Raw genomic sequence first — 14,134 nt, 5'->3', positions numbered from 1 at the left:
AGACAATGGAGAGGCAGGATAAAGAAGAGAAAGGGAGAAAAATGCCTTTATGATGATCCTCGTCACAATTAGTCCGACACAACATACAAATTCTCAGAAAATAGATCTGGGAGCGCAAAGGTAAACTCCTAAATAACCATGTGCTCAAACTGAGCATTATTAGGGAAGGCTGAAATGTTCTTCCTCCCTCCAAGATGATGAGGTCTTTCTTAAGGTCCAAGAAGATGACAAGACCAGGCCAAGCTATAGTCACCAACGAAAAAGAAGCAAAGGCCCCTCTTGTCTTCTGGGCAATCCTGTAAATCAGAAGTTGGAAGAAAGATGTAGATAAAAACCCCAGTCTAATCCAGCATCACATCGTCCCCTAATGAATCGGGTCACTGTCCGCTTTAAAAGGCGAACGGATTACATTTAGTAGCCAAGTAATTGGCAAATGCGAATATGTGGCACAAAACTGGACCTTAAAGGTGTATATCTTTATGTATGTATACAGTATTTTTAGAATGCAAATTAAGCCAAAATGCAATAGAACACTGTGTAGGGTCAAAGACTAGCATAAAGTCAATAAGTGATAGGCGAGGTAGATGAGTTATGGGCGGTTAGTGAATTGTGATGTAGAGTTCTTTAAAGAGGCGAGTCTTTGCCTCGTGCCAAAATAGGAGCAGCACAGGCGATCATGGATGCATAAATGGAAAAGGCCTACTGCCATGTTTTTTTCCCTTACACTTCCTAATCTGCAGTCTGATGGTGTCCTGGCCGCATGTGTCCAGAGAAAGATGATACAGACGTATTTTTAGAACATTTCTCACTCCTGTAACAAGTGAAGCCACCAGCTCAGGCTGTTCGCTCTTGCATTTTTCAGGTGCACAATGTAGGAGACCAACAGGAACATGCAAGGTTACAAGATACACTTCCATAGAACTAGCACAGCAGCAGGGAGTAATGGCTACCTTTTATCTTCAGACAGAAGAAGGTTGTAGAGTTGTCTCTGTGATTCATCACCTTTATGGATTGCACCACTAGCAGGGGCTCACTGGGTTTCTTGAGTGCCCAATGTCAGTGATTAACATCTGCTAACTACGTGTTCCAACTCACTATAAGGCAATAATAGACTTGATCTTTTGTATTTGTTGACTGAACCAGCAGTAAGTCTACCACTCGATGACAACAGCGTGTAAGTCTCAGCACAGTGCTGTAATTCGCAGGCACAGAAGATGGCTTACCACACATTCCAGCAATAATATTCTTGAAAACTACTGCAATTAAGATGAAATGCATCCTTGGGCACGGTCATCAATATCCACTTCTTAGGTAGGCGGCAGCTGCAGCCCCAAAGTTGAGGATTAGTGTGGGATCAACTTCACCCAGCACCATAGGCACTCATTACAATTTGTCTGTTAACAGGAGCTACCACATTTACTGGAATTGCAAAGCAACCACCAGATGGGGCTGTTAAAGTCACATATGGCATCAGTGGTGGAGTTACTAATTCTACAGCCTTGTTCCTTGTCTGTTCCCAGAACAATTTACTGAACAATAGAGGGGACTAAAGCTTGTCCTAACCATCTTCTTTTGTTACTCTTACCTTCCCAGAGAAATGCTTTTGGCCGAAGGCTGCGATTCACTCCGAGCACTCAACCTTCCGTTATGTTTTTCTGCAGTGGCTTCACTGAAGAATTGCAATGGGTGTCCAAGTCAAGGAAATGGAAGCACCAAGCCTGCTGCCACTCACTTTCAGTTCTCCATTGGATTCCAGCAAGCAAACTTACTGGAGCCATCCATTTACTATCTCTTGAGCATGGAACTTATGACTGTCATGGTGAATAACAGAACACCAGACACAGCATATACCTATGCCAGTAAATATCATCTTTTGAACAGGTGAATGTCTTCTGCCTATCTTGAGAAACAAAAAATTGAAATCTAAACTGAATACACATTCTGTCAGCATCAAGCGACATCAAGGGACATCCAGAGACATAATTGCCACATCAAGCACCACACGGCTGAGATATTTTCAGCACAAAGATTTAGCTAAGTGCGTAATATCCATTAGAAAGAAAATAATTGAAATTATTTATAAGTAGAACTCTGCTATTTTTTATGCCCAAGGACATGTTCGCATTCAGTGATAATGAACCCAAGGGATATCAATAAAATTCAGTGAAGATGTTAGCCATACTTACACAGGTACAGTTCGAAGGAGTTCCAGTATCCCTTGCCCATTCCATTGCTGTGCTGCATGAAGTTCTTCAGTGCAAACTCCAACAATCTAAACAAGAAAACTCAGTTTTAAGTATTCATTTTGTACCAGCAGTCACAATGTGGACAAACCACCTGGGACCCAAGAGTAATATAAAAACTTGGGGACAACTGGGGTTTATCCATTTTGGCTAAACCGAAGGAAAACTATTTGCAACTAAAAGTGCCTATGTTTAGAGCATCTCACAAACGTAACCATCACCAGTCATTTAAATACTCTCTATTCCGTGTCATGTGTATAAAAAAGGTTCTTGTTCCCCCACACAAATTACAGGGTGATTGCTTAATTGTACACAGAAGCCCAACAATATGCAAATAAGGGATCTCAAAATCTGGGCTGACCACCACCAGCTAATACCATGGTTCCAAACAGAATTTAGAGAGAACCAAGACACCTTTGACAACCTAACAGCTGTCCACGCTAACAAAAAACTAATGACATCCACTACCCCAGACCTATTTGAGTGCTTCATGGACTTTTTCATATCATCCGACACAATAGATAGGAACAAACTATGGCTGAAACTGAAGGGATAGGGCATTAATGATACCTGGCTGAGGGCAATCCAAGTACTCTACATAGGAACGTGGGTATGAGTGAAAATGTATGACACAATCTCTCTAAGCGGTATGATCTATGATCTATGATCTATACCATGAGAGACCTTTCACAGGCTATGTCCTATCCTGATAGTTTTTTAACCTGTACGTGTAAGATATGGGGACCACCCTGTTCAACAACAGATCTTGCCCTACAAAACTAGGTGGGAGGCCTTTAAAACTTTTAATATACACAGATGATACAGTCATCTTTGATCAAATAGGTGCTGGTTTCCAATACAAACTCAATCAGCTAGCTTCTTATTGCTCTAATAACAACAAGACTATAAACTATGAGAAACCTAACATCCTGCATTTCGGCAGTTAACTTCGCAGAAAAACAGAAAGGCATTTAAACAATGCACCAACTAAACTAGCCGTCATTTACAAATATATAGGAATATGGCTAAACCGCAACAGGCCCATCACGAGACAGCCAGAGAAAAGCAAAAGCAAGAGAAATAATATGTAAGCATCTCTAAAACTAGCAAATAATCAATCACACCCCTCATTAAAAGCATATTTAAACTCACTAAAGCCAAATATGTGCCATCGCTACATTATGGCTGTGAGATCTTTCAAGCCAGCCTCATAAGACAGCTAGACTTGAAGCAATGCAATCTGTTTAGACGCATGTTCAATCAACCACAGTCAAAATCTCAAACTCAAATCAAAATGTAATTCAACCAGGTCAATCAGATTATAGATCAGGGTGGCAGGATCGTCTACTTCTGGCAAGGTTGAAAGAGAACTCAGTTGCGATCGCAAAGATATTTCCTAAGGAAGGAGCTATGGTTATGCAACAAATAAAAATAATATCACACCTTGAGATGCTGATGAACTCAATTAAAACTCTTCAACTGTTGAATCAATGTAACTATTCCATACTACGGTTGCACTTTAAAACTTTCAAGTGGGACTTAGGTTCTTTGCACTCCACAATTTGAATGGTCTTGCACTCCAGCACATGGTCAGTTTAATAAACCCGTACATCCATGGGATACTGCCAATTTATCTGCTAGTCGTTTTATAGCTAGACTGAGATTTGGCCTATTTGAAACGGGCTAGACAATGGACAAATTAAAATGGAGCTGCATTTTTTACTAATATTGGAAACCGCCAATTGCTCATTTAATCTGTTGCTTACATGGTTTTTCAGTTGAGCGTTCTAAATTTTTACTTTAGTTTATTAGACAATTAAATATTAGAACATGTCAGTCAGCGATCAAGGAATGTTTTAATCCAACAAATAAGCAGCTGGCTAGTGGAACTGTGAACGTTTTTTAAGTGGTGGTTTTAGCAAAACACCTAGCAATAAGCACAATTTAATTAGGTACTCTAAGATATGTTATTTTATTTCCTTTCGACAAGGATGAGATATTTAATGGTTTTTTTCAATACTGCTTTTTGTAACTGTTTTCATTAACCAAACTACAAAGATTTATTTGCACTAGTTCTCTATTAGTTCCCCACCATTGCAATTATCAATGCATTCATAAAAAGACAATCTTTACAGGATGGCAAGAAAAACATATTTTAATTTTGGACATACATTACCAAGCTAGAGCAGGCACCTAGAATTTGCCTTTTAGGAGAAAGGCATGGAGAGGGCGAAGATCTAAAATAGGACTAAGGCCTCGGTCCTCCTTTGGCACAAGGAGGAAGAGGGAGTAACACACCATTCCTACTTCCAAGGCCAGAACTCTCTCGATGGCCCATTTGGCCACAAAGGCCTTCACTTCCTTCTGAAAGATGGATATGTGGTCCAAAGTCAGCAGTCCTGATGGTGGTGGAAGGTGCAGCAGGGTAGAAAGAAACGGGAGGGCATAGTCCTGAGTGTCCATTTGGAGGAAAAACGTGCCTGAAGTAATATCATGCCACTCATGCATGAAATATCAGATACGGTCGAAAAAGGGCGGTGGGTGCTGTGCAAACCAACCTATAGAGGCTTTGCAGGTACAGCATCTGGGGGTGTGGGGGTAGAGGGTTGCCCTTTGCACTGATGCCCTTTGAAAGATAGCCTGTGCCCCAAAAGAGCTGGGAGACTTACTAGTTTGTAGGCAAGGTCAGAGGTTGGTGGTACTGGAAACCCCTAACGTATCATCAAAAGAGGCGAAATTGCTTGTGGAACTGTCTGGGTGGGGCAGATAGGCACAAGGACCGTGCTGAGGCCCTGCTTTATTTAAAATATTCCAGGGCCGAGTCTGCTTTCTTGCCAAAAAAGGTGAGTCATCAAAGGGCATGTCCAATAGAGATGCTTGAGTTTCCCTAGAGATTCCCATAGACCTCATCCAGGTGAGGTGCTACTGTGCCACACTAATACCCATTGCCAGACACAAGCATTGGTTGCGTCCAAGCCAGAGCTAATCAGAAATGTTGCTGTGTCAAGGCCATACTGGATAGCTTGAGTCAGGAATGCTCGGAGGCCACTCAGAACAGCTGGTAAATCTTGGACCACCATGTCGCATATGGCATGGCAGTAGCAACCTGGAAAACAGCTGGGATTTACTGATCGCAGAGCAAGGCTTGTGAGAAAAAGATGTGCTTGACAAATGTGTCTATTCTCTTAAACTCATGATCAGGAGGGGTGGTGGAAAAGGCTTTGGGATTGACCTTACGCGTGAACCCCTGCACCGCAAAGCTCTCTGGCATGGGATGTTGTCTAAGAAAGCCAGGGTTGCCTGCTGCTGGCCTATGGCACCAAGCAACTTGCCTATTGACTGGTGGTCCCAAACTTTTTGCCCATAAGGGTATGCGCGAGTGTTTCATAAAAATGATATTAGAGATTCTGCAGGCAACTGACAAGGCTGGAATACCTGTTAGAACATTAATCTTCACCACCATGGTAAGGGGTTGAAAGTCTCGCATTTCTGCCGCTCTTTACATAATGACAGTGAAGGAGGCATGATCTTCGGTGGCAGCGCCAGGAGGAGAAACTAGGTCAGTATCTAGACAAGTATCCAAACCACTGGCATCCTGAAGTTTCTCAGTTTTCTTCATCACACTGGGGAGCAAAAGTATCCCCTTCACCAAAACGGTCATTCTCCAAATCAGTGCCAAAAAGATTGTGTAAAGTCCCGGCCCTACTGAGTGGCAAGTAAAAGCTATCAAAATCAGAAGGGTTGATGTCTGGCTGCACTGTGGTGACAGCAGGGCACCGCCCCGGTCGAGGCCTGGCTGAATTCTTCTCGGAGTCTGAAAGCACAATGGGCTGTGAATCCTCCTCCAGCATTTGGAGGTGTCTGCATCGGCGTCAGTGCGTAGGGAACCAGACCAATGACTGGCGCTACAACCAAAATCGCCACCTGAGCCGCCTCTGAACCTGAAGCCAGTTTGAAATGCACAGGCGCACTGAGGGTGGCCCCATGGGTGGAAATCTGACTGAGGGTGCACCAGAGCTTAAAGGTCTACAAGCGCTTCCAAGGGAACTGGTAAAGTGCAGGCAATGTGTAGCATGGCCACCCTAAAGACCTCCACTTAAAGCAATATCGTCGATGGTGCTAGGAACCCGGGATGCATTGGGACTAAGATTAAAATCGTCTCTGATGGAGATCGGGGGTGTGGCAGGGTGGTACGTCGACACACTTTGGAATTCGAGAGTGGCAGAATGGGGCGATTCTCACTCTGATTTGTTGTGCTTCTTCTTCGACTTGCCTGAAGAATTTGACCACAAAGAGGATATGCGGCAGGAACAATTTTGGGAACAAAACCTTTTTTCAACATCGAACGGTCACAGAATGGAATCTTCTGATGTTTGGAAACATACAGCTTCGCCTTGCGCCCCTCTGTGACCATTGGATTCATCTGGGACAGCTGTCACAGGCCCTGGAATCATTCTCCGACCCCAAGCACCAAACATAGTTTGTGAGTGTCTGTCACAGGCTACTGTTTGCGACAGTCCTACAAGGCCTGAACCCAATTGCCTCAGGAGGAGCCTTGAAAATACCAAGGAGCAGCTCCAGATCCATGTCTTAAGCGCAGATAAAAATGGACATCAGCATGCATGGGTGACGCTTACATAGGACTTAGCTCATGAACTCCAGAACGGAACAGGGTTGCTGGGGAGCAGCACGATGCTACCTACCAGCATGCAGGAGTACTGCTTTAAAGTTTCCGGATACAATCTGAAGCCTATGGAATATTCACATGGCGAGAAATCTGCAGTTAGAAGCATTCATCAGAAAGCAGATACATAGAGCAACCATGCATACTTGGGGACAGCATTGGCAGTTGGACACAATTCAGAGATGGGTCCAATAGTATCTGTGTGGCCTTCCACTTTAAACTCAGGCATCCCAGAGGAAGAATTATGAAAGTATATAGGAGGTAAATCCAGCAAGAAGACCTATGGGTGGCTGGTAGAGGTGTGGCAAAACTTGGTCCAGCAGCTCCAGGTCTCAAGGATCGAATGAATATAATCTTTTCATTATGGCGCATGTGGGGACAGTCCATAGGAAAATACTGGCTGTTCCAGGGAAATTAGTACAAGCACTGAAGTCTAACAGCGAAGCTTGTGCCAGGTGTCACATTGTTGTTGGTATGGTGCTCTTTCAAAGCAGATGTGCACCCAGACTCCAGGTAATCTTCCAAAAGGAACAAGGGGTTTCCGCAGCAGAGAGCAATGCATCCTGGTCAGCTGGGAGCCCTGATGCAGTCTAATACTAGGGGAGGCTTGCCTTCTGTGCTTCTTCCTGCACCAAGCCACTCAACTGAATGGATGATTCCGAGCAGCACACCCTCAAAGGGTAGGAGCCATGCTCAACCACAGGGGGTGACGAGGAGTCAGTAGAGAAGCATATTCTATGAAGTCGGTACTGTGAATGAAAACACCAACAGAAGGGGTTTGGCTCTACTCCCCATAGCAACTCTTTGGAGTGAATGGAATAGGTGAAACCTGGATCCTAGTCTGCTGAGGCAGGAAGATGAACTTCACCTTGTGATGCAATGGAATCGCAGCACCGAACCCGGAAACAGATACTGGTGTAACCTCTCTGTGGTGGCCCAGTAGCAGTAGCTAGAAAGTTCTGCACCCAGAGATGGTGCAGGAATCTACTTAAAAGTGCAACATGTCACTGGAACAGGTTTTGATGCCAAAAGATTCTCTGCTCTAGGGCATTGCATACTTTTCTGGAATGTGACATTAAGACTAAGTGGGAGAAGTGTTCAGATATAGAGAATAGCTTGTCTTTTAATCAAGTAGTGTCACCTTCGCAGGGATTACACACACTTGTAGAGCAAATGAAGGTGACCTCCACAAAGAAGGTGGAGGCTCCCTTCTGGGGGTTGCCACTCTACCTCACCAGGAGGAAAAGTGCTCAGTATCACAGAGCTTGCCTCTTGCCTTCGACTTGAAAGACTGAAAAAATAAGGTAGCCTACTGCCTACAAATTCCAGTGTACACCATGGGAGCAATCCATAGATTCAACAGGATAAAAGTATTAACATACAGCATTGTCCTGCTAGGTAACCAAGTAAAATATCCGTCTTCTGTCAATACTTTGATCCCTTCTGGATTAAGGACTTTGCACTTACTATTGGCATAACACTTTTAGCTCTTTCCGTTGTGTCTGTTTCTATTGTGATCACTTTTTTTGTGTTGCCCACACAACTGAACAGGCACCATGTGTTCAAACTACCTTGAGCACTTTCTATTCACAAATTCTTATTGATTCAATGTTTATGATCCATACAAGTATATACAGATAACGCGTTACTTTTGTTCAAATTGCATTTTGTGGTCACATCCTTGCAAAATGATGGTATAAGCTTCACAATACATTAAGTATTGTACAAACTCTTTATAACTGGTTTAATGATACTTCTAGAACAGTATTGTATGTTAATAGTTAATATCCTCGTCCAGTGGAGACTACAGGTTGGTCCTGTGGTATACACTGAAAAGAATATGGCATCCTGCTAGCTATGAATTCTGATCTTTCAAGCCAAATGAAGCCCCAAAGATCTCACACAGGGCAATTGGTTTTTGAATAGGGCCAGACTAAAAACCATGCCCAACTTGGAAACCTGGAGAAAGTCAGACTTTGTCCCAAATGAGCAACCAATATCCACGAAGAGACCCCAGTAAGGCCATCAGTAGCACTTTATGAAACTAGGACACCTGCCCCAGAAGCCCCAATGAGATTGCAGATGCTGTGAAAACTGATGTTGTGAGCATTCTAGCAGCAATCAAAAGGGAATTCTTTCATTAGTGGATGAAGGAAGGCGAATCTGAATTCTAAGAATTGCTCTCCTGCCACAACTGCAGGACGACAAATGCTAATACAGTTAGTTATGCTATCTGAAGTTAGAATAAGTAAATCCTTATAAAAGGGGTTCATGATAAATTGTTCTTATCTTGGCACATTTGCTGTGCGTTCAAAGATCGAGGCCAAATGTCAGGCTCGGACTTGTGAGAGAGCTTGGTGTTTACTTCTCTTCCTCTGACTTCAAAGTGAGAGGATTTATCTAACAACCGGGGGTGTGAAAGGAAGGATTTTTTTGCAGCACATAACAAAATTTAACTGCTTGCAAATGAACGGTGCAAATATTTCAAAATATATCAGAATTAGGAAACCACAAGTGAAGCATGCGGTTTTGTAATTCTGAAAGTGAGCTGGTAAAAAATATTTTAATACTATCAAAACAAATCAATACATTAGGCGATAAAATTATACAGCAAGCAAATGATACTGTGTGGAAATTGTATCAGTAAAACTGATTGTCTGTGCAATTGTAGTAGTAATTTCAATTGAAAATGTGTTGTCTGTAATGGCAGTGCACTATCATACCATGAATGCTTCACTGTACAACACTTTACTTCACTCTATGCCACTCTACACCCATACGCGGTACAAAAGGGGGTGGTGATGGACGGAGCATCTGAACCAATCAAACACTCACACCCAGTCAACAGATCTGGGTGTAATCCATCACCGTTCTTTAGCCCACTCTGCGACCCCAGTTCAGACATGGCCATGGCAAATCAGTCTGACCCTGTGCCTCATGGGAACAGTCCAGCCCGAACTGCCAAGCCATGCCTTCCCTGGACCGGAAACAAGCTTCCTAGGACCGGTTTCAGACGTGAGTCCCTTGCTCACTTTGCCACTAGATTCAAGCAAGCCTGGCTGAAAATGGCTGAAATGCCAGAAATCGGTCCTAGGAAGCTTGTTTCCGGTCCAGGGAAGGCATGGCTTGGCAGTTCGGGCTGGACTGTTCCCATGAGGCACAGGGTCAGACTGATTTGCATATGGCCATGTCTGAACTGGGGTGGCAGAGTGGGCTAAAGAACGGTGATGGATTAAACCCAGATCTGTTGACTGGGTGTGAGTGTTTGATTGGTTCAGATGCTCCGTCCATCACCACCCCCTTTTGTACTCTACACCCCTACAGCCTAAGACAATCTACAACTCCCCTATACAACAATCTACTCCATGCCACTCTGCGATATTCCATGCCACTTCACTCTGTGACACTCTATACCACTCCACTGACACTTTACGCCATCCTACTCTACGCCCTTCACCTCTTTGGCACTCCACACCACTCCATGCCACTGTAACGTATGCCATTCTAGTCCATTCTACGGCACGACAATCTACTCACCGCCACGCCACACTACCCCACTTTACGACACTTTACGCCACTCTGCCCCTCCGCTCAACAATACTCAACGCCAATCTACTTTCCACAACTTCACTCTATGCCCTTCTCGTCCACAACACTACACTAACTTTTAGCCAAGCTTAACAGCAGCCATGCTGGTGTACAACATAGCTAAAATACTTTGGCAAAGCCAATAGCTCTTGCATAGGCAAGACCTATTGGTTTTGTTAATGCTTGTCACCAAATATTTTTCCCATCAGACATCTTTAGCTCAAACAAGCGTATTCTAGGGAAGTAGCTCTTCCGTGGTCTGCTGAATTTGGATGCAAACTCAAAAAGACGCTTTCTGACGCCCAACCACACCATCACAAATAATGTCCTACAATGATTTACATCTACAGTAAAAGCCACAATTTATTTAATGCATTTAGCTATGGTAAATTATCCCTTTTCACAGGAACAATCCAGACCACAATGAAATGAGCAGTTAAAACTTAGATTTTCAGGAAGTACAATAGTACCTAGTAAGCCACTGGCTCATCTTGTACCATCCCCACATAACGAAGATGCAAGTGATTGGAGTCATTAAGGAGCTCCAAGAACATTCAGAAACACAAACAGCTAAACCCTGACCAGTAAAGGTTACGCCTGCTAAAGGAACGAAATTACTATAAATTTTCATAATGGACACACAGTGGAATCAAAGAGTCTTTGCATTTTACCTTTGGGTAGCATCCGCCACCATTGACCATCCTTCATTAACATCTTGCTTCTAGCATGTTGGCACAGAAATAAGTGCCTTTGCAATGGTGGTATTCTCTCACTAAATGTAGAAAAATCACAACCCTGCCCCAAATCCCATTCCAACTGTACAAAAATACCTGCTGAGTTCTCCAGGGTTCATGTATTTCTTACTTTTCACATGGACCACAAAACTATTTACCGTTCTTATTTATTTTTAGGTTTCCTGCTAAATATCTATCCTGACAGGGCAGATAACATGCTCCAACAAGTGAGGGACTGATGAAGCCCTCTCATTTCAAACGATGTTCATGGTCTATCAGTCAGTGGACCCCCACATGGTTGATGAAAGTTCAAATATACTCTTCCGGTATGCTTACTCTAATCACTGATCCCTTGAATTCTGCCAATCTATCCAGTCTGTATTTCTATACCAAAACAATCTGAAGGTCCATCTTAATTCAGTCCATTTTTGCTGTTCACAGAAATGAATATAGGGCAACATTACATTGTTTTTTAGGTCAAGCCTAGAACAGCGCATGCGCTGTTGTTGCTCGACTTTTTGTAAAGGGGATCTCAAAAGTACTACGCAGCCTTTGCTTGCTGGCTACAAGCTTGAGTGCGAGTGCACGCGCGGCCATCTGCTTTTCCTGCATTTCTCCTTTGTTGTCATGGTGCCTCTCACAACTGCCCCTCCCTCTACCCCACCACAGAGCGCGTCTCACGGCCACACGGCCGTGTCACCATCGCTAGCTTTCACTTTCACGGCCGCGCGGCCGTGTTTTCTTTTGCTGGCTGTACTCCTGCTGTGAGTCTATATCAGAAGCACATACTGGGAAGCCATTTGAAAGTGGCATTCACGCACTTTCGGTACCCCGAAGACCCTTTCATTAGACAGCCTGCTGAATATGGATTAAGAAAGCAGCGCGTGTACAACTCCATATGGACAAGCTCCCGAGCACTGCATCCTTTCAGTGTTCATTCAAATGTTCATTCAAATGAAGTGTCAGAGAACAGGTCCCTCGGGGTTCTGCTCAATAAACACTCCCGTTCCGCCGTACAAAGTAAAATATTAACCCCATCCCATTTATTCGTGTTAGGATGTCTGTCGACTTTATGGCTTGTGTTTAGAATGGCGTCTCCTCGTGCCTGCCGAGTAGAAGAGGCAGCATGAGGGGATCTCAATAAATTGCCGGCCGATAAATCTTTGTTTTTCTTTTCCCTTCCGCTGCCGATGGTTTACTAATGGCTCCCAATGACAAGGAAATAATCAGTCGCGTTAATAATGTTTTTTTTTTTTTTTGTCGTTCTGAAGTCCCAGATCTGCTCGTTCCCAGGTCTGAGCAGTTCTTAATAAAACAGTTGCTGTTTTGTTGGCAGAACATTAATTACTTAATCTTAGGGTTCGGTAATTGAGCGGGCCCCCTTCTGTATGCGCCACTAATTACATTAGCAATTATATGGCATTCGGAAGACAAAGGAAGGACTGACGCGATGGCGCGAGGCACTCAAACCCCACGCTACTTCTACCAGTTTCTCGTGGCTTAACTGGTGCGATAGAGGGTACGGGAGACCAACTAGTCAGGCTTAACGTTAATCGAAGTCCACAAACAAACAAGCCTCTCTCTCCATGGAGCGAAATGACAACACAGTAAACTACAATTGGCCCGCCCTACAAACACTGAAACAATATTTGATTTTAAGGATTCTGACCAACGTTAAATACAGAAATTATTATCTACGAATTTTTGTTAAGTTATTCTTTGATTTGGAGAAGTAAATGGGATATTTTCTTTTGGATTAAAATATTCTGTCAAACTCCTGCAATGTTTTGAAGTACATTTGCTCTATTTTTTTCAACCTGTTTTGCAAAGCTATGGAATGCGCTATTTTCACCGCTGGGGAGGGGGGTTAGAAAATGCTAAAATACCGTAGCAGTAGGAGCATAAATGAGGTTACCGTTCCATTCAAATTCTCTTGCTGTGTCAACTAAGATTTCCCATGTTAAATTTAGAAAGATATTAAAACATCATCTTGGCTACGAGTAACTGCTGCAATGTATTAAATGGAAAAACTAAAACCTGAAGAAGTCCTTAAATAGTGCCCCATTGTGTATTGGGAAGAGCAATCGGTAAAGTGTTCCCTCTGGCTGCCATGCGACGCCTGCGGGGTGGGGCTTTAAGACAGAGGCTCCCTGCAGGCCGGTTTCTTTTAAATACACGTGAAAGACAAACATCAAAGGGGTGTTTAGATTAAAAAGAAACGCCATGGAGTGGTGAGGAGCGGGGCTAATTGAATGGCTCTAGTGAGCCGTCTAACGCCCATAACTGCATCTCTAAGGGTTTGCGCAAAGAAAGGGCTCTTGCCAGACAGCTGCATTGCAGAGCTGTGCCTGTGAGCTCAGCCGCCACCTCACCCCTGTTCTGTTCGGCAGACACCAGCTACCATGAAACCTCTCCCAAAAAGAAACCGGTTCACAGTGTAAGCCATTTAGGGTGACTTGAGCATAAGCGCTGGAAACTCATATCACAATTTGAGCGTGCTTCTGCACAAGACTTTTGGGTTGTTGCACTAATGCTTTCCACGGACAGTTTGATTAACGTTTAATATCTAGTAGTCAGTCTTCTTTGAAGGCGTGCATGCGGACTCTGAAAGCCATTACAACAGCTTGCACCCTATTGTGAAGAACTTTTGCGGTGCTACAAACTGATAATAATTTCAAAAGAATGGCTAAAATGCATGTCACCAGACAGACATCACTGTTTTTTCAAGTGCATTCTTTCTTTTGAAGGAAAGTAGCCTCTCCTACATTCTAGACCGTGTCATGCTTGGTATTTCTTCACCAGCTGCCCTTTATAAACCATGGTCTGCCCATGTGACATAAAATGTCCTCGATGTTTAACTTTCCTGTGTGTGTGAAGGGGGTGGT

The 14,134-nt window shown here is 43.6% G+C and overlaps 1 protein-coding gene across 5 annotated transcripts in view; it reads right to left on the bottom strand.

Annotated features, from left to right (window-relative positions):
• SUFU (SUFU negative regulator of hedgehog signaling) overlaps positions 1-14,134 on the bottom strand; it is a 507,756-nt gene that overhangs the window by 349,002 nt on the left and 144,620 nt on the right. For all 5 annotated transcript variants that reach the window (XM_078643658.1, XM_078643659.1, XM_078643660.1 and 2 more), the window contains exon 5: positions 2,187-2,272. In XM_078643658.1, the coding sequence (XP_078499784.1) occupies positions 2,187-2,272 (86 nt within the window). The remainder of the gene's footprint in view (positions 1-2,186; positions 2,273-14,134) is intronic.

This window comes from Lissotriton helveticus, chromosome 5_1, assembly GCF_964261635.1.
Source record: "Lissotriton helveticus chromosome 5_1, aLisHel1.1, whole genome shotgun sequence".
Lineage (NCBI taxonomy): Eukaryota > Metazoa > Chordata > Amphibia > Caudata > Salamandridae > Lissotriton > Lissotriton helveticus.
Note: the sequence above shows the minus strand (reverse complement) of the source record. Positions and strands in the feature narration are given on the sequence as shown.